Source organism: Taeniopygia guttata, chromosome 5, assembly GCF_048771995.1.
Source record: "Taeniopygia guttata chromosome 5, bTaeGut7.mat, whole genome shotgun sequence".
Taxonomy (NCBI): Eukaryota; Metazoa; Chordata; class Aves; order Passeriformes; family Estrildidae; genus Taeniopygia; species Taeniopygia guttata.
Window position 1 is genome coordinate 28,679,786 of NC_133030.1, and position 20,716 is coordinate 28,700,501.

At 40.3% G+C, this 20,716-nt stretch overlaps 1 protein-coding gene and 1 long non-coding RNA gene across 2 annotated transcripts in view; one reads left to right on the forward strand and one right to left on the reverse strand.

Annotated features, from left to right (window-relative positions):
* Positions 1 to 20,716, forward strand: part of LOC140684282 (uncharacterized) — a 52,594-nt gene that overhangs the window by 18,115 nt on the left and 13,763 nt on the right. The window lies entirely within an intron of this gene.
* The window catches only part of LOC100230575 (cytosolic phospholipase A2 epsilon-like), a 32,003-nt gene continuing 12,296 nt past the window's right edge, over positions 1,010 to 20,716 (reverse strand). The window contains exons 4-21 of the mRNA XM_012573884.5: positions 19,580 to 19,716; positions 18,985 to 19,116; positions 17,881 to 17,921; positions 16,527 to 16,569; positions 15,653 to 15,710; positions 15,078 to 15,244; positions 14,867 to 14,953; positions 13,889 to 13,926; positions 11,887 to 12,034; positions 10,895 to 11,031; positions 9,716 to 9,938; positions 9,201 to 9,315; positions 8,001 to 8,138; positions 6,958 to 7,065; positions 5,576 to 5,767; positions 4,641 to 4,807; positions 3,146 to 3,332; positions 1,010 to 2,036 (exon numbers count right to left, since the gene is read on the reverse strand). Of these exons, the coding sequence (XP_012429338.5) occupies positions 1,828 to 2,036; positions 3,146 to 3,332; positions 4,641 to 4,807; positions 5,576 to 5,767; positions 6,958 to 7,065; positions 8,001 to 8,138; positions 9,201 to 9,315; positions 9,716 to 9,938; positions 10,895 to 11,031; positions 11,887 to 12,034; positions 13,889 to 13,926; positions 14,867 to 14,953; positions 15,078 to 15,244; positions 15,653 to 15,710; positions 16,527 to 16,569; positions 17,881 to 17,921; positions 18,985 to 19,116; positions 19,580 to 19,716 (2,327 nt within the window). The 3' untranslated portion in view covers positions 1,010 to 1,827. The remainder of the gene's footprint in view (positions 2,037 to 3,145; positions 3,333 to 4,640; positions 4,808 to 5,575; positions 5,768 to 6,957; positions 7,066 to 8,000; positions 8,139 to 9,200; positions 9,316 to 9,715; positions 9,939 to 10,894; positions 11,032 to 11,886; positions 12,035 to 13,888; positions 13,927 to 14,866; positions 14,954 to 15,077; positions 15,245 to 15,652; positions 15,711 to 16,526; positions 16,570 to 17,880; positions 17,922 to 18,984; positions 19,117 to 19,579; positions 19,717 to 20,716) is intronic.

Sequence of the window (20,716 nt, forward strand, 5' to 3'; positions counted from 1 at the left end):
GCAGAGCACATAGAATTGTATTTTTGTATTTCTGACTATGACTAGTAAAACTACCATCTAACATAACCAAAAAAAAAAAAGAAAAAGAAGTGCATAGTTCAAAAACCTGACAAGTTTCAAATGTTAATATTTACGCCATGATCTTTAGGCTGGCAATATTAGGCTACAGTTGCACAAAAATGTAACTTTTGTTTTGACATAATAAATGACTAAAATGTTGGAAAAGTCATTGTGAACCAATTTGTAAAGATAATTTGTCATCACTCCTTGCTAAAATGAAACTCCTCAGAGTGTCATTTTGTAACAAGCCAAACATGTTATTGGCTGTGAATGAACCTGTTATTTTCAGGTTGGGTTCCCTGGGCTGATGAGGTAGGCAATCTATTAAAAAGAAGTTATGTTTCAAAACAAAGATGTGTTGTAAAATATTAACACGAAATGTTTCAACTTACCCAAGCATTTTCCCTGGTTTATTTTAGTTCCACATTATAATATGTAGTTGATAGACTTTTTTCCTGACTGAATAGACTCTTTGTTCAAAAGCTTCCCAGCTGTCTTTAGGACAAAAAACTTATAAATAAAGTGTATTTTCAATTTGACTTGCTCCTGCAATGCAAAAGTTGTTATGGATTTGTAATTTTTACAGCTCACCCTCAGCACAGTTTAAAACAGTTTAAAAAACGCACTTTCAATAAAAGGGAAAAGGAAGGAAGTTTAAAAATGTAAGCCCACAACAAATGGAATTGGTGTTTTTGTGATAGATCCCATGCATGGTCTTCAGATTGTTTTAAGATGGTTTTAGTTGTTTCAGACTTCTGACTCCTGATCAGTATGTACAGGCAGAACTAAACAAATAAGAGGTTTTTTTTAATAGACATATGACTAAACTGCTACATTGAGTAACACAGCAAAGTTTTCATTGCCTATTGGAAGTAAAATATTTTCAATTAGTTTCTCTTTTTAATTTAAGAATGGTATTTTATTATGAGGAGTAACTCAATAGGGAAAACAAGATTCAGGGTGTTTTATTTTGAAAGCTTCAAATTGAAGTGTTACGGTTTTATATATAGTCTCAGTACAAACCAATTAAAACTGACATAAATCAACAGGGACTTTTGATGTGCCCAAATTACACCCTTTGCTTTAAAAAAAAACTAAGTGAAAAGTCGTACGCCATTTCCTCCTAAGTTGCTCCTTCCCATCACATATGATTCATTCACCACCCAAGAGAGCCCAGGATGTGGATGCAAATCATGGGGCTGGTTGTGTACACACACTTGTCCCTCCTTGTGTTTCCAGCCTCTGTGGCTGCTTTTTGGGACACTTGCAATACAGAGTTGACTCAGGGATCCAATACCAGCTTCCAGTTGTGTCCCAGGTTCTCCTTGTTTCCCAGGGCTGGTCGTACCTTGTGTTCCACAGAGCAGAATTGTGGGAGCAGAAGTTCATACTCCCTTCTTACGGCCTGTAGGTGTGTTGGCTGTGTTGTATAACTGTAGCACTGTGGTGATAAAAATTATTTTCCTTGATGTCATATATTATAATAAGTTAGGCTTAAAATCACACTATTTAAAAAATCTAAAAAGTATTTTAGGCAAAGAGTGTTCTACAGACGACCTTAATTTATGGAACAAAATGTAAGTAAAAATTTCCCACACAATGTCTTTGCTTATATAGACCACTTCTTGGGAACGGAAAAATCCCAGCAAACCATTGCACCAGCTGGGGTGGTTTCTGTAGTGCAGAACTGCCAGTGTTTGAAAAAGCTATGTCCCTTCTGGGTCCTAGAGCATGAAAAACTCCTCTGAGAAGACAGAGGACAGGCAATCAGCACATTTTCTGCCTTCTCCTTTGCATCGCTGTCTGCAAGGCCTGCATAATTATCTGAGAGTTGTTTAGGATGTTGTACTCGCTGAGATTCAGCAGCTTGCGGTAGTTCTCATCGGTGTATCTGACCGAGAACATGCAGTAGGGGGAACAGGAGCTGGTCAAATCAAGCTGGCCCTCCTCCATCTCTGAGCAACAGCGCTTGACACCTGGAGAGAAAGAGTTGTTGTTGCTGTGACATGATGTTTATCTTAACCAGTGTCAAACTGTCCATAAAGTGTCAAAGAGCAAGACTTTTCTCCTGAAGAAAATTCATAGGGTTTAAATGCAAACAATGCAGGTCACATATTGCCACCCTAGTCAAGAGTACATTGTGAGTCTGAAGTAAGGATGGGCATAAGGGAGAAGGGAGGGATGGTGCCATAATGTTCAGCTACAGCTTACACAGAAACATCTGTCTCATTAAAGCCATGGATCAGGCAAGGATGTCAGCCTGAAACGGCACTCCAAAAGCCCCTGTCCATGCACTGCAGCTGGGTTTTCTATGAACCACGAACCTCAGTCGAGGAAGATTAATTACTAGTAGGAGAATAGAATTTAAGTGAGAAAGGAGCAATACAAACTTGTGGAAACTGAGAGCTCCTGCAATGCTGAATAAGGTCTAGGGCACCTGCCACCAGAATCCATCTCTGCCTTTCGAATTTTTATGTCACAAAAATTCCACAACAGTAGTATTTTGGGTTTAACCACCCTGCTACCAAGGAGCAGAGCAAATGCACCCTAGTAACCTGCAGTAAAGAAGAGGAGTACAGAACATATGACCTGGCAGAAAAGGAGTGGCAGGCCCTGAACACAGCAAAGTCAGTAAAATGATCCCTGGACTGATCTTAACATTACCTGAGTTCAGCCTGAAAGCCAGGTTCTTTCTCCCCCACCACTCATATGTGACACTATGGTTCCTCAAGTGTAGAATTAAAACCTGAACAATAGACAATATATGCAGTGCAAAATAATCTGAGAGAGCTGTACCTTTCACAGGAAAAAAGCTTTTGCAATTAGGTAGGACTACTTCAAGTAACAAATGGGAGAGAGGTGAAGGTAGACACCATCCAGAAGACACAGGCTGTGTAGGTTCTCTTAAGGCCGCAACGAAGACATGAGTGAATATAATAGCTTTGACGGGGATAGGGAAAACAAATTTAATTACCTAAAGTGCTCCCCCATGAACCCAGCGAGCAAAGACAGCCAGCAGCAAAGAAGTCTGAGTCAGGGAAGCAGTGGTGTCTTTTGTTTAATGCTTTGCCACTACGTAACTTACCAGGTGCTTTGTATTCTCGGAAGGTATCATTCACAAGGGGAAGAAAAATCACAATTGGACACCCTGGCAAATCTGAATCTTGGAAGACATAGCACTCCTTCAGATTTTTCTTATCTTCATCAGTCAAAGAAATTGTTGGGAATGGGATTTTCTGCTCTGAGTAGTATTTACATGCCTTATCTAGAGCCTGGAAAATCACAAAAATAGTCAGCACTGGAAATCAACTTCATTGTCCAAAGGCCCCAATTTCTCATCTACTATTAAGGTTTAGTGACTCAGATCCATAGGGTGAGTTCTGTCTTATCAAGGGTTACTCTGTATATAATTACCACACATGTGACCACATTGCTAATCACAAGCTGTAAACACAATTTCAGAACTAAAGAATTCACCCAGCACACTGTTTTTTTTAAAAAATAATTTAAGCAATTTGCAGAAGTTGAGGGTAAAGCATTAGTTTTAGCAAATGAAAGAGCCTGTGTTAATACATTGTATTGAATTGACTAGAGAAGGAAATCCCAGCAAGAAAATATTTAAGGTATCTTATGTGCTTTGAAGCCAGGAGATAAGAAAGTTAAGTTTGAATGTGCAATTATATCTCTGCCTGTGCAGTCATTATGGCATAGTGTTAATGGAGATTAATATTTTACTGAGAAAATCTAAAGTATTAGGCTATGCTATATCTTTTCCCTGAAATGTTTAATAAAATATCATGTACTAATATGCGCTGTATTACTTACTCTGCACCATCTAACAGCAAACACTATCAAGCAGAAAAAGGTTTCTACTAAAGTACATAAAATTGTAGCAGGCTTTTTTCATAAGTTTTATCTAGGTAATGAATGAGGCTGAAATAAAACTTCATTGCATCCAACATACAGATTATTAGGAGTAGCACAGCTGTTCGCACTCTCAAAATGAAAGTCTGCTTAGGAAGGCCAAAGTGCTTAACAGTGAGTTTTTAACTAACCTCAGTTTCTGACATAAAAAGATCCAAACTTCTTTTCTACCAGCTCTTATAGACTGCTAATTAGCTTTATCTCCACAAAATGGGTTTTCTGCAGGAAGATGCTCATCACTGAATTTTACCCGTAGTGTCTTATTTGTCAGCCCAGAAACTATCTGCTGCTAATATTCAATTAAATCTTTTTAAATTCTGTCTTAAGTCAGAAGAAATAACTTCCTCATCTTTATGAGTATTCCTGTACACGGTCTGGAAGCCTGCTTGATTCAGCATAAACCAGAAGAGGCTCCTCCCATTATTCTGGAAAAGACTATGCTGACACCCTATTGATTAATTTACATGTTCATAAACCAGTAAGAAAGAGTCCAGGAATGGCAGGAAGAAATAGGAACAGCATTAATCACTACAGTGAAAAATACAGGGGAATGCAGATAAAGTGAACGGCTGATAAAACCAGCAGTTCTGGATGCTACAGGCTGAACATTTAAAAATAAAAGGAGACACTACACATGGTAACAAGAACATCCTCACCGATGTATGTGATCCAGTAGTATAACTTAGATAGATGATGACATCCACTTCCCTCTGTGGCCTTAGAAGTGGTGCACTGCTGGTATTGATGAAAAATCCAGCATCTATCATGCCCAGCTGATCAGGATTTTGCATCAGCTGGTTGGGACGTGAGTCTAACACAGTGTCTAAAAGGAAAACATATTTTTAATAAGAATAGATCTGTGGGTATTTTGACTAGAAAAAGAAGTGTAAGGTGCAACTGATCATTCCAGAGGCCTGGCCTTTAATTGCCACACTACTAAATCATCAAACATGCATGAGAAGGACTGCAAAACACCTAAGTTCCTGTTCTGAAATGACTGTGTTGAGTTTCCAGGCAATATACAGCATTGTCATGGCACACCTATTAGTGACAAGAAGCTATGTCTAATAATTAACCTAAATCTGCCTCGCTTCATTTCAGTCATTGTTTCATCTTTTATCTATCACTGTTTTGGAGAAAAAAGTATTTTCAATCCTTTATATGTTTGGACTTATGCTTCCTACTGAGTCTCCTCTTCTTTGGACTAGAAAGCCCCATTCCTTTCCAGTTTACTCTTATAGGCAAAATTTGCTTGGCTATTTCAGTTGCATCTGATGTTAGAGCTATAATCTGTATAAATTAAGCTTTCTCCCATGTTCACTCTGCTCTCTGCCACTTTAAATTTTGTTCTGCCAGCTTTGAGTCTACCCTCTCAGTCTGAACTGCATAGGTCTCAGCTGAAGCAAACAAAGACAAAGATTAAATCCTCAATACCTGGCAACACTGAGGTCTTAGTGTCTTCTCTATATTTAGAAAATAAATGCTCTCTTGGGAGGTTTTTATGCCCTGCCAAGTCTGACAGGTTTCTTTCCTAAATTCCCCACCCCAAAACTCCCTGAAACGATGCCAGTTAAATATTAGTCGCCATCACCTTTCCACCGACAGAAGTGCTCGTTCTCCATGTAGTTGTTATGCAGCTGGTAGCCCTTCAGGAAATTGTGGTGCTGGGCGACAGAGAAGCGGTCGGTCAGCGCTCCCCGAAGGGCGCTGGACAGGGGGCCAGGGGGGGTGTACATGCGAGTCCTCAGCTCGTGGGGTCTTGTGGGCAACACCGGGTCTTCATCTAGAGGAGCGGAGAAAAACTGGTGAACTGCTTGGTACCTTATGTTCCTTTCTGGCTGCCCTGGTGCAAAGGAGTTCTCAGGGGCTCTTCTGGGATGATTCACTTAACACGCAAAAGCTCTTCTGAGGGAAAGGAATGGCTGCCGGACAAAGCTCTGCTGATGGCCTTAAGCTTTGGCCTGAAAACAGCTCATCAGAAGCAATCTTTAGTCATGGAAAAAGGACACCTTAAGGAAATTAAGCAATTCAGAAAATGTTCTGTCAGAACTTAAATATCCTTATAGGAAGATAACATGAAACAGAGGCAAGCATGGAGAAAATGGGGCAGATGAATATGCTACTGCTCAGTCAGTTGGGCAGTAACAGCAACCACGGGGTCCATTGCAACAGTGACTGCTGCTACCCAATAATCACTCATGGCTACATGAGCACATGCTTAATCAGCAGAGTGAGAGTACCCCAGGAAAACCTGGGGTATACATTCATATTCAGAAACTATGGCTATTTTAGGGGGTGGGTAGATGGCATATGGGTGAAAAGCAGAAATATGGCACAAGGTGTGGTTTCTAGAAATGATAGTGTGCTTTGCCAGCCCGAGAGGCTGACAGTGAAGAAGGAGAGACTTGGTGGTTTCCACAATTACACATTGTATTTCTGTGTTTTTCAGGATGTCTGCAATAATAGTTACAATCATATCAAGTGATTTAGCAATAAAATCACAGTTTCTGTATTGCTTCAGAAAATACCCTCTGGGCTTCATTTATCTTTGTGTCAGTTTGAATACAATACAGTAATCACTGTACTGAGTAATTAAATAAAAACCCAAGAAACATTGATTAACCAGTTGATATTAAGGTGCATTCTCCTCATAGGCAGTAAAAAGTACCATATTCTCTGCTGTTGATTTTTGGTTCTGTATGGCTAAGTGAGAGCTGTAATGCCAGAACGCTTCCTGAGAAATGTCTGACCCCTCTACAGCTTCCTCTGAAGGAACCAGTAGAGCTTTAGCAAATGTTGTAATTGTAGCAGCTTTTCCCTGATTACCCACTTCCTCTTACTCTATTCAGTGTAAGAAGTCACTATCTCTTAGTAAGATCCTATAATGCCAGCTTCAGCAAAGTTGACAAGATGATGCCAAAAGTCATATAGGAAAATAAATAACCATAAATGAAAAGCTTAGTAATTTCTCACCAACTTCATCTATTCTGTCTTGTGTCCATCTCTTCCAGAAGTCCTCTGAACTGTGGGACAGTCCCCATATTTGTAAAAGGTTCACAGAAAATATACTGCTCCACATACCTGTAAAAGGAATTAGTGAACAGAAGGACGTATTTTAATAAGCAAATGCCCTTTTCCTTCTATCTTGATCTCCTGGCTTAATTTTCAAATGGGCTTAATGCAAATATTTCTAACCTTCCATGCTGTTAAATTCCTCTTAACACTCTCTGTCATTGATTCAAGTCATGCTACTACCAACTTTGTGCCTAACCTACTACATGGCTCTGCCACATGGTAAAGAGAGCAAAGAATGTGAAACAAGTAAAGGAGAAAAAAACCACACTTGCTCAAGAGGCAAAATAAAGAATTCAGGTAACATATACACCACAAACACATAATTTCCATCCACATAGTCCTTTCTCCAGCTTGTCTTTTTCTGCACTTACTCTGATCATTAACTCTTTCAAACACCTTGAATTGTTTCACAAGGGGATGAACTGGCTTTTCAGGTGTTTGTAAGACAAGATCTCACATCACAGCTTGTAAAGGCTCACATATGCAGTGGGCTCCAGCTCCACTGTGCACTTTTTCTCCATCCAGGATTACCCCTCTCTGCCTCACCACAGGGGCACTGGTGGCTTTGTTGACAAAACAGAATGCCACTATATCACCAGTCATTGTAAATTTAAATCTGACTATCACAATTGGACTTAGGTTGGAGTGCATTCAGAGAGGAATCAGAAGAATAACCAAAAAAGTGGGAGCTATTACTTACAATGAAAGAAGTAAGGATCTTCATCTATTCCATCTCTAAGATACAGACAACTCATCTACCAAGACAGTGACAAGAAACTGAAAAAATATGTGTGTTTTTTTAATGTATTCTTGTGGATAAACTACCACTCCCATTTCCCAGCAGGCCGGATTCAGTATGTTAGGACAGAACTATCTACTCACTGTTTAACAGCACTACACCCTCCAAAGTGCCTCTGTGCCAGGACAACACTATACATCACCTTGAAGGTAGCAGATGCGGGATTCGGGGAGCTTTTTTAACATACGGCCCATGAAGAACTCGCTTCCGAAATGCTCCGTGCGAACAAACGCGCCGTACTTCAGCAGTCCCACCTCGTAGGGAGTGAACTCCACCCACTCTGCAAAACAGCCACAAGAGGACACTCAGAGGGCTCCCAGAGAGGTGTGGGGAGAGGGGAAGTTTGGGCATACATTGGTCTGAGTTATGTTTAATATGTTGCCTTTGCAAAGCCTCACTCTTAAACGCAGATTTCCAGGGAGGGGTCTGAGCTTGGGCATGGTGGTGATGAGGAGGCAGGAGCAGTTGTGCTGGTCGTGGCGGTGCTGCTGGTGGCACAAGTGGCACACTGGGGGCACGGCAAGGCTCCAGGCCTTGCACAACCCGTGTGCACACACCAGTCCAGGGTTTTCCAGCACCTATGTAGTTTTGCTCTGCCCTTCCATATGCCATGTCCAGGTGACCAGTACTTCACCAATACAGTTAATTTATCTTCCCTAAATAATTGTTTATGTACAAAGATGGGTACTCAGCTCCTCAGAAATTATTTTTTCTGTAAGAGACCAGTTACAGTCTCTCTGTGTGGTACTAATGGAAACAGAATCAGTCCTTGACTTTCTTAGATATCCTATCCAAGTGAAGTACAGTTGTCTGATGTAATTGCAGCATGAGTGAAAATTGGGGCAGAAATGTCATGGACTGTAATTTCATTTTCATTTCAGAAATGGTTCATTTTCTTGCCTCAACAATAAAAAGTTTGATCTGAATTTTTCTCTTCCCCTTCTCCTCCTTCTGATCCTCCATAGGAAAGAAACACAAACAAAACAATGAGAAAAGCAACAAATTCAGCTGGGAGCCTTCCCAAACTCAACCATAACTATGTGGTCATTCTTCATACTGAAACAATAACTGGCCATTAAGAAAAAAGAAATTATTGGATAATTCCAATATTTCTCAAAATGGCCTTTCTGGCAGAATTTCTACTGTATATGTTGAGAGAGCAAAGTGCTGCTCCCCAAAACCCTTGTATTAAAATGGTAAGGCATGGAGGCGATGGTTATTTCTCCAAAAAGCAATTAACACATTAGGATTGTTTTCTCCAAGTGCTACCAAGAAGAAAAGAGTGATGACAGGAATTCAGCTGCCAATTTTAGCCTCAGAAGGTTCGATACAACATCCTTACCTTTGAAATCATTGGTGCTGTAGCTGTCCCGGACACAGACTGACACATAGATGGGCAGTGGGTTCTGGCCATCACACAGTGCTTCTTGCTGGTCTGAAAGCCTGTGGGGGTCTTTCTAGTTTTGAAGAAAAAGTGTTACATGAGAGGAGATGGAAAGGGCACATGGTGAATTCATTGTCCCTGGCACGGGAGGAGCCAGGTGGCTCCACCCCCAGTACACAGGATGTGCCCCGGCAGCTCCACCTCATGGAGCACTGCAGGTACCCCCACCAACCATCACAGACCAGGCTCTCAGACTCCAGCCTGACTTTGTGCATGGATTCACAAAAAGATAAGGAGGGAGACAACTATTTCTGCACACGTCTATGATTGGGTGAACTAAAACTACTACAATATGCTCTTTTGTTAACACAGAGAATTCCCCTCTGCTTTGAGGTACATTCTCTGAAATGATGGACTAGTTTCCCTCTAGGGAAAAACACACCGTTCTTTAAGATATGGAATAGACATCATACCCCATCGTTTAGTAAGTACTCGATCATGAGACCCCAAAGATCTATAAATGATGTCCTGTATCCCTCTTCTTTCCGCTGGCAAAGCTGCTTGTTGTAGTATTTCATGCGATCCATAGAGAAACAGCCCATCTTGCATTTTGTTGCTTGTTTTTGGGCTTCACCAATATGTGAGTCCAGGTCCCTCTGTGACCAGTAGGCATCTCTGTATAAGTTGGCCATGGTCCTGGAGAAAGACAATACAGACAGCAAAAGTTAAAAGGAGCAAAAAAAGACTGGAAATTTTGTGTTTTCAGAACAGAGGTTTACATTTAAGGATTCCCTTCTGCTCACACATACTTTGGTTTAGTTGCTCCATCCAGCAGAATGAACACTTTGAATTTCTATGACTGTTTTAAAAAATGGCCCTGAAGAATGAGGTTGGGTTTTTATGTTCTTAACCTTTTTTATATTTTTTTTAAGCAGAACAGGCATAAGCTTAAGGGATAAAACTGCAGGTGTGAACATATATATATTTGTAAATCACAAACTAGGCAGTAAATGATAATAAATTTCCTTTGTATTTCATAACCTTAAATTCATTCATATTATCTGCTGTGTCTTGCCTTGATTCACTTATTGTTAATCTTATGATATCACTATGCTTTATTTTAACATCAGCCTTTATTTTACCAACCTCCTCTGCATGGGACAATCAGATATTAGGCAGCTGTAGGTCCTGTGAGCAGGGAATAACACTGCCCAGGGAAACACAAAGCTGGCAGGTTGCAGGGGTCAGTGTGTACTGTCCAGCAGTTTTTTCCAGCTAGAAATCACAGCCAGTATCAGAAGCTAATGGGACCACAATAGCTGGGATTCATTGGAGAAAGGAAGAGGGATGATGCTATGGGCATCCACAGTTACATCCACAGTAACTACTCTACCTAGAAAGCATCTTGATGAGTGAAACTGTCATATGCACATTTAACTGTTGCACACGTGGAGTTGATAAGCACAGTAAAAAACTGCTTATAGAAAAAGCGTGCACCAAACCAATCTAGTATTTAATGGCCTGTTACTGAGAAACTTTTGTATATGATGTTTGAAGAAAATCTCCTGATCTTGTCTGCTTTTAGAAGCTACTCTCTGCAGCAGTGTGACCCTCAGAATGCCTGGTCAGGCCTCCTGCTCGAGCTGGCTTACCATGTGGTGCCGGACAGCCCGCTGATGTATGTTATACAGTCCAGGAGATTTAACTTCTTGAGTCCCATGAGGCTGCCATACAACCCTGTCATTGACTTCAGTCCTCCGCCTGTTGTGATGATAGCCACGACGGGGACCTGTTGGGCAGAGGGAGGATGGGACATTCATGCTGGCAGCATTCAACACTGCATCCCACACTGCAATGGGGTCTGGTCACCACAGCCAGCCCAAGTCCTGATCTCAGAGCCAAGGTCCCTCTTTAGAAGGAAAGACTCCAAAACCCAGTAAAAACTGCTACTGTCACTTATTTCCCTTTGGATAGACATGGGCTCAGAGATTAACGCAAATATGGATTTGTGCCCATCTCTAGGGCAAATACAGGCACAGACGAACAAGAAGAAACCTTCCATGGAAGCAACAATGCATTTTCTATGCATTTCTCACTCCACCATTCTTCTTATTTCATTACTTCTGTATGAAAACCTGCATGTCGATCCCATGAAGAAATATACTAATTTCATAGCTACTGGTAAGCTAGCCTCAGCTGCTATTCTTCAGTATCTTGAGGTTATCTTAAAATAAATTTCATCTGTTTTAAGGAATTTCAAAACTGCAAGAAACAAAGATGTAAGAAGCACTCAAAGATGTTTGTCCTAAACTCTCACAAAGTAGTGAAATTGGAATAAGGGAAAAAAAAATCTTTGCTGTGTAAAGTATTCAGTATTTCTGAACCAAGGCAGTGACAGCTCAGCCTGGCAGGAATGAACACACCTCAGCTATGAAAAAATCCAAATTGATAGTAATGAAGGATGGTGACTGCAACTAGTGTTTTCAATAACAAACCTTGGCAGCAGAAGCAAATGTAGTTAAGACACATGGACCAGCTGGTACCTGCACAACAGATAGGTGTGGCCTGTTTTGCTGACCACTCATTTACAGGAGTACATAAAAGCACCAGAGATTCAAATTCTATCCTCTCAGCACACACGTACTTCTTGATCCTGCAGATCATGTGGTAGGTGAAAAACATTTTTGAGAGCACTTGCTACATATCTCTTTCTTTTCCCCAGGAAAGTCATCTCTTCAGAACATAAGTTAAAGCCAAAGCGCATGTCCAGGTCTTGGTGGCATGAACAATTACTAAGATAAAAACAGACACATATATTAACACACCCATATCAATCTTAGGACGTTGATTAAAGATAATCTATAGCACCCTTCCCTTCAAACAGGATGATGCAACATGACAGGAGCAAGAGAGAATTATTTTACTATTTTTAAAAGTATGAAACTCATGTCAATTAGTAAGACTAACTAGTGGCATTATTCCTAATTATTGCTAATTGGAAGAAATAATGTACAGTATTTACAAATAAAAAATATTTAAATAAATATTCTACAACTAAAAGATTGACAAGTTTAGAAAATCCATGGAAATGGTCAAAAGTGAAAGTACTGATTCCCATTTCACAGGTTATTTTCTCATTGAAAATCTGAAATAACACCCAATTTTCAAAGGCTGGCATATTCAATGTGGCTGACAATTCTCCTTTTGAGCAACTGGAGTGGGAAAGCATCCCCCTCTAGCGGTGAGCGCTGCTGGGGCGGGTGGCCGTGGAACCCAGCTTGCCGGAGAGACCTCGGTGACATCCAGCCCCTGGATGGGCAGAGAAGGGTCACCGGGCAGGATTCCACCCCTGCTGCTCTGTTCTGCCTACACGTGCACAGGCTGTTTCAGGGCTCAACGCTGGAAGTTTTATTCCACATCAACCTAGACTCAAACATTGTAAGGCACATCTTCTCCCAGAGGAAGATTTCACTGGAGTCTATTTTGAAATTGAATAAGTCATTGTTTAAGGCCCCACAATTGTAGTTTATTTCCCTGGGCATTTTTGCTCTTCTGCTCACTAATCCCCCTCCTGGTTCTTCCTGCCTTGCGCCTACAAGACATCAATAGGCAAGAGATGGTCATGGTCAGGTCAAAGCTACATTGCCAAATGCCAGGGGTTTGCTTTTTCTTCCAGTGACAAAACCTCTCTCTTCTACTGGGTCTGTAATTTCTGTGAAACTAGTAAAGAAATTTAATTATGAGCTTTCTCCACCACCAAATTTGGATAAAATCAAATTTGGATAAACTATAATAACCTTATTTGTAAATGAATTCACACAGTAAAATTGAGTTAGATGGGGCTGCAAAAGCCTGTTTCTATTGTAAATCAAGATCCAAACAAACTGTTTCTAAAGTTCTCTGAAAGTAAAATAAATAAGCAGGAAGTGTTTTTCCTGTTGTGGAATAACACTGATTTTCCTGTTATCATTGACCACTTGATGTTTTTAAATGAATTACAGAAAACTCCATTTAAATTCAAAATTATTCTTTTCCTTTTATTAGCCAGACACACACACAAAAATGCCACTTTGCCCAGTTCTGTGTATTCCATATAGCTATGGATAACCTGAAGTATCTCCATGTTTACTGATGAGTATTAAGGAGCATGTCCACTGATGTCAAACCACAAGTTTACTTGTCTACCTTAGTTTCTACTCAATATATAGTGTAACTGGACTTAACAGAATACAAGGTTCATCACCACTGAATATTGACAGTAATACAAAAAATAATTCTTAATTCCTTTTTAAACAAAATGTTTACATTTTGTAAAACTACTGACTACTCTTTTTTGTCATTGTCAGCTAGCATTGTTCTTCTTGTGAATTTCAGAGACTGACATTGACCAAAGAAAATATTCTGTGGTCTGAAGGAAAGGGATAATGCTGAAATAAACACATGTTTATTTTAATGCTTTATCAACTGATTAAAGCCAAATCTTCCTAAGGTTAATTATGTATTATATATTATGCATGTATTTATGTTTTATTATAAGCATATTCCAGTTTTCTGACTGAGAATGCTTGCTTGTGTCATTTCCATGTGGCTAAAACAATACCAAAATCAATGAATCAAGTATAAAGGAATAGAATAAAATCTCTTACCAAGTTTTTGCTGTCACATTCAAATCAAATCTTTTCTCCTGGAAAACAAGAATGTGTAATTTTTAAATTTTAAATTTTCTATTTTCCCTTTCTGTGTTGGCATCAGAGCTTGATTTATAACCCAGCAAGGTCTGGCAATCACAAACTTAAATATCTGATATCTTAGCATATATTTCCAAAAGCATTCACTTATTACTAGTGGAACATCCCTACCTAAATCCTTCCAGGCTGCAGAAACCATTAAGCATCCTGGTATAAGAGGTTTCTGAGACTCACACAGTAGATCCCATTTCCTGTATGACTCATAAGCTTCCTGCAGCATCCTGAATTACCATTTTTGTGTGTTTTCCATTCTTTACACTCTAGTACCCAGCACATCTTTGACATCCTGGCCACAGTCTCAGTGAAGAGACTGCAAAGTCTGCATTTGCTTCTGCCCACACTTTATCCTCTCTTAAAAATCATTATTTCAATCTTCATATTAAGTTACAAAATGTGCTTTGTTCTGAGAGGCTATCTTACTGGTTCTTTTAAATCAATATTCTCATTATATTATTTAAAATACATACCCTATGACTAATATTTTCAGCATATTTCAATATATTGTCCTCTAAAATATATGGTTGACAGGTTTATTGATGTTTTCCTTTTCTGTGTTGGAAAGGCAACTTTCAATTTGGACCCTAAGCAAAACGAGAGTCAGAGTCTTTGCGTAAACAGGGGGAGATGTTCTGAAGGAAGTATTTCTTACATCTTTGTAGGTCTCTGTCTCCACTACTGGCATATAATGGAGATTAACACAGGGACAATCTGCCTCTGTGGAGAAAACATCTGGAGGAACAAAGGTCCTTTTTTCTCAAAGTGTAATAGAAAATCAGAACACTTCTGACACTCTTAGCAGCCATGTGGGACAACCTTATGAGGAATGGTTTCTATTTGAGCGACCCTTTATTACCATCACCTGCAATGGATGCTTACCTCTGCAATGGTCGTCTTCCTTCCCATGGGCAGCGAGTTCAGCATCACGACTGGGGAGCCCGTCTCTGTACTGTACCTACAGGACCACTGGGAAAACAACATGCTTTAGGACACAACCAGGAACAGGTTTACCCTCTCTTCTTCCTCCCACTCCCTCTCTTTCTTGAGAGCCACTCAAAATCCCTCCACCACTGAGGCCACTCCAACATACAGGGTGGTAGCGCCTCTTCTTTGGCAGCATGACATCCAGCGTTGGCTCTGCGTACTTGATGTAGTGGAACTCGGTGGGACACGACGGGCTGACAACTCCATTGGGGCCCAGCACGATATCCTGTGTCCCCTCAAAGGAGCCCTTCACAGTGAGGGAAAGCTCTTTCTCTAAAGCAGCAAAACAAAGATCATGACAAATGTTAATATCATTAACCAGAAAAATATGCTAGCTTGATTGAAACGGGGTACAGGTGGTATAGCTTTGCCCAGGACAAAGTGCTGGCACTTCAAGGAAAAGAGCAAAGTGGATGCTTTTCTGATAGAAAGGGGACTCTGAATATTTCTGCTGTGATATAGAACTGGGATTTCAACTTTATTGTGCATTTAATAGGCCTTATTAACATATATCTACATGAAGTCATTGGAGTCTATAACAACCTGATGTGTTTACCTGACATTAACTTCACTGAATACTGTAAGCACTATTTATTTCACTAACACATTATATGGAAGGGGCATCTTCTCATAAGTGAGCATGCAATTACTGGTAAATTGATGACAAAGCAGTAACCTTACTTGATTTTTGCTTTGTCTTCTCTGCCACTTCAACTTCCAAGCAGCAAAGTTCACGACACTGTCAAAGACAGATTGCAGGATTTTGTGAGAAACATCATCACATCCCATCCCCATTATAGGAAGCTGTGGACCCCTCAGCTTGGAGTCACTTGGAGTCACACAATTCCCTGGCATCTCTGGGTTTTTTCCCATTAGCTTCTGACTAAAGAAAAGGAAAAGCTTTAGAGGGAGTTATAGGGATCGCATGTGTGACAATGACTTAAGACTGAGCACAGTGAGAGGAATATACAAAGAAACTCAGGACCATTTTCATGATAGTAGCATAAACACAAAGGGTTAAAATAAATAAAGATACGTCACTGAGAGATCACGAGTCAGTAGTAGGAAGGGTTTTGTGAAAAAGCGTTGCTTTTAGCATTTTGGGGATTTTTTTTTTTTTTTTTTTTTATGGTGCTAACTCTTCTTCAACATAATGCGTTTTTGACAAGTCGCAACTCACCCACAGAGCATGGCTCATCTCCAGGGGAAGGAAAGGGCTGGGTAGATTACAATGTGAGTTCTCAGCCTTTTTATATTGTTGTCTTCTATAAAAAGCAGTACACTTCTTTAAGTACTAGTACCAGAAAAGAATTCTGTCTCTGTGTGTGTGAGTGTGGTGTGGTGAACTATAGGAAAAATCAGAAACAGGGAAGTATAGGATAAATGGGATATCTCCAATGAACAGATAAATAAAATATCCTGTTCTGAATGTATCTAAATAGGAAAGAGGAAAGAAAGATAAAGAACTGGCCTACTGGCTTCTTTAACCCCTACCCTCCCTTTCCCTTTACATTAAGGAATCACTTATAGAAAATATCTTGGGAAAGACACATACCACCAGCACTCCATTGCTAGCAATCGTTTCATGAGGACCAGGTCTGGGAAAAAATTAAAAACATGGATTTTTAAAAGTTAAACAAATCCTGCTCATCTGTACCCAGGATGTTGCCCTTTCTTTTCACTTAAATAAAAAACACAGTCTGAGGGGACCCCAGCAAGCATGTTTCCTTTCCTTGCTTGCATGGATTGAGCACTGCTCTGAGTAGACTCATCTTTGTACAAAAGTTGGGCAACATGTAACATGGTTATTTTTTTACAGCACAATCTCATGATCATCTAAAATGGAATCACCTGTTAGACAGTCACTGTAACATGTGAAATAAATGTATTTCAGCTGATACACCACCATGTCCTTTTTGGGAAGACAATTATATGTATTTGCTGGCATGCAAATATTCTGAGTTGTAAGGGACCCATGAGGATCACCAAGTCCAACTCCTGGCCCTGCACAGGAGAACCCCAAGAATCACACCACGTGCCCAAGAGCATTGTCCAAATGCTTCCTGAACTCTGGCAGGCTTGGTGCTGTGACCACTTCCCTGGGGAGCCCGTTTCAAAGTGGCACAGGGCAGCCAGTACCAATTACATGGGAGAAAAACCCAAAAGTTTTCCAGATCATTCAGGTGAAGTCAGGAGACAGTGTGGAACAGCTTGACTTCTGGCCTTGGCTCTCCAATAGCATGAGAGCTGGCCTCAGACTAGTTGCTTTATTTCTGCCATGCCTTAGCTACCTTGTGGCAACACAGAGACAAAAATGGTGATTCATGAGTTCCCATCCCATTGTGATTGTGTTAGGCAGAAAGAAAACACAATTACTAGGATTCAAAGAGTACTGCAAGGGAAAAATGAAGGAATTGGAGATACACTGAAAACCTAGCTAGTATGCTTCAACACTAAAACTGTGTCCAATACATAACCTGAAACAGGCAAGGAAAAATTGATAGGCAGGAATGCTTGCACACTCAGCCTTCTGGAATGTCCCCAGGTAGATAAATCATAGAACAGTTTTGGTTGGAAGGGATCTTAAAGGTCATCTAGTTGCAATCCCCTGCCATGGGTAGGAACAACTTCCTTTACACCAGGTTGCTCAAAGCTCCATCCAGCATGACTTTGAACAGTTCCAGGGATGGGGCACCCACACAGTTCTCTGGGTAACTGGTAGCTCTCTCGTTGAGAGCAGCTAAGCTAGAGAACAAGCTAATCCATCAGGTGTTGGGGACTGCAGCAATAATGTAGGTGAAGTCTGGAACTTTTTTTACAGAAATACCCAAAGCAAGACTTCTAATACTGTTTTTTTGTTTTATCATTATCATATTTAGCATTTTTAATATGATGTCTGTATCACTTACGCAACCTCCAATTTGAATTCAACCTCTAGCTCCTCCTTGGCCTGAAAGCAAGAAGAAGATATTAAATGAAGTAGCTACATAATGCTTTATCCCTAGTCTAAACCCAAGTCCCTGATAGGCAATATTGAAGTTACTGGTTACAATGAGTAGCCTGTGATAAATACTTCAGACTGGGTAGTCTGAATCAACACTTCAGCCAGATGATTAAATTATTCCTTCCTCATCTCCTTCTGACTTCATAATATCACCAAAACAACCTATACTTAGAGTGAAGCTGCTGCAGAAAAACGATTTGCAACTTCCTTTATTTTCTGAATTCCACCCATTTCTTCCAACTATTCCTGGCACTGTCCTGCCATGACTTACTGTACTGGCTAATATCTTGGAAATTAAACATACTTTACACCCATTTCTTTACCATAATAGACAGAGAACAGTACAAATGAGTGATTCAGAATTCGTGTTATGCAACCTTGAGTAAAGAAGCGTTGATGTGTACAAGCTGATTGTGAACGACCTAGTTTGGATACCAGAATCTGTCCCTGGTAGCAAGAAGTTGTATGTGAGCTATTTTGCTGATCTCATCCTTAGGTCTCAAATGGAATCAAGATTATTTTTCCCATTGTATAGATGGGAAACTGAGAAACAGAGTGAATTGTCATCCATTCATAGTGGGATACACACGGGGGCAACTTGATCTTTGACTTTTGGAGTGAAAGTAGACACAAGCAAAGGGGCAGGGGTTTATGAATTATGGAAATTACTCAGGTTATGAATTACATGGAGAAAAAAAAATGCAGATTATTCACCCTGCAACAGCTGTATGGCCTTGGTGTTGCTCAGAGGTAGCTCACAATTAGATCCCTCCCCTACCTACTGCATTGTTTCAGTCCTATGGTCTTTAATAATTTATAAAATATTGCAAAGAAGAGTTCAGATTCTCAAATTCAGATTATAACCATATTTTTGTGGTTATAATTTGAATGGCAATTAATGTACTTATTATTGGCATAAGTAATCCATGCCAGGTTCAGAAAGATTTTGAAACTGTTCTGTTACTCTCCACTGGTTTCTTAGTTGCTTTAGTTGCTTAGTTGCTCTTACATCTGCACTAGGCTTGAAGTACAGGATCACTGTTCTTTCAAGTGGAAGTTTAGCAGTATCAAAGAGAGCACAGAGGAGATGGTCATCTGGAGTAGCAAAATCCTCATCATACACTGTGAGCTCCAGCACATTCTGGAAAAAGAGGGAGAAGAATTTGTTATAGTTTCTCAGGCTGGACATCATTAGCTCCAGGCAAAAAGTATTGCTGAGGATGAGCTTGAGAAGAAAAGTTGAGAAATTAAACATCATTCCCCCTTTAGAAAAACATACTTGAACTGCATATTAATTCTTGCCTAGTTCATTTTAATTGTTGTGACAAAATACATTTGCTATAGGTATACAATAGCTTGGGTAACTCCCAGATTCTGTATCCATCTTGTAAGAGTCTCTTGTTTCCCTAAAACTTCAAAACTCAGCTCATTTTCTGGCCCTCTGGCACCATTGAACAGACACAAGAACTCTGTCATCTCTGCTGTTAAATGCTTTGAGCAGTCCTGTATCGTGTGCCACCTCTTAAACAATTCCTAGGCACAATTCAGGAGACACACACACAAAATCTTTAGGCTGCTTCAAGCAGAAAACTTTGGCTCCTTACCTTGACCTGACTTTGGATCCTGAAGTAGAAGGTTTCGTTCCACACTGGATTGTCAGAGTTTCTCACAGTTTTAGTGCGTGACCTCTCAGATGTCGCAGTCGGCAGCCACAAGGACACATAGCAATCAGCCTGGCTTACTGGGCAGGGGAGAGGCAAAACAATTGCTAATTGGCAAAGGTAGCAGAGCTGCGGGACACTGGAGAGGTTACTGCAGCAACTGGTACCAAAAACAAGACTAAGTTATTTAAAGATAGAAAAGTCAGATGCAGTGTAACTTTTCAAGATTCCCTTCTGAGTGGGAAAAAGCACCGGCCACAAGATGACCTAGAAGAGGAGGTGGCTTCTGTTCTTCCTTGTATGAGTTACAGACAACAGTGATCTGGTGTATTAAAAAAAAAGGTTGAGAATTTTTTCTTCTAGTCAGCCACTTTAGTTTCTCAGCTGACAAGTTTTCCTGTGCTCATCTCTGCATGCACACACACACACACACACACACACAAATCCTGAGCTGCTGTCTGATAAGAGGGGTTGGGACCCTCCACCACTTTTTGAGAACAACTGCAAAAGGTCTTCTCTGCCTTGCCCTCAGTGATGTTCTTTGCGAGGGTTTGTGAAAGGAGCTGCAGAGCTACACCTGCTGTAGGAGATGGCAGCAGCTTCCTGCAGAAGGAGCTCACTGAATTAGACACTGGAATTTAACTAATTGCCACCTACAGGAAGAGAGGGACCAAGGTTCTCTCCCAAAAGGCACCAGGAGAAAGTTAGTGAAGGACTTTACATCTCCTTTCTCACAGGCACCTAAATTAAGGTATATCTCAAACAGCTACAGGCAAAAATGCCATTTACTGTGTTTCTTCTTGAAGGTTATACAAGGTACTTTGGCACCTTGAAAACCTCTCTGATGCATTTCTCAACAATAAAATTATCATCTATTATGTAATGCAAAAGGTAACTAGCTTTGAGAATGGATGTCCTGTGACATATTCCTACTGAGTAAAAAAAAATTCTTCTGATGGAAAAGTTTGTTTGGAAAATATTGAGGAGGCCTAGCCTTCTGCTGGCCTGCTCTATTTCACATTTCATATCTTAGTTTGGCTTTAAAAATTAGATTCTGACTGCAATTTCACTGTCCTTGTC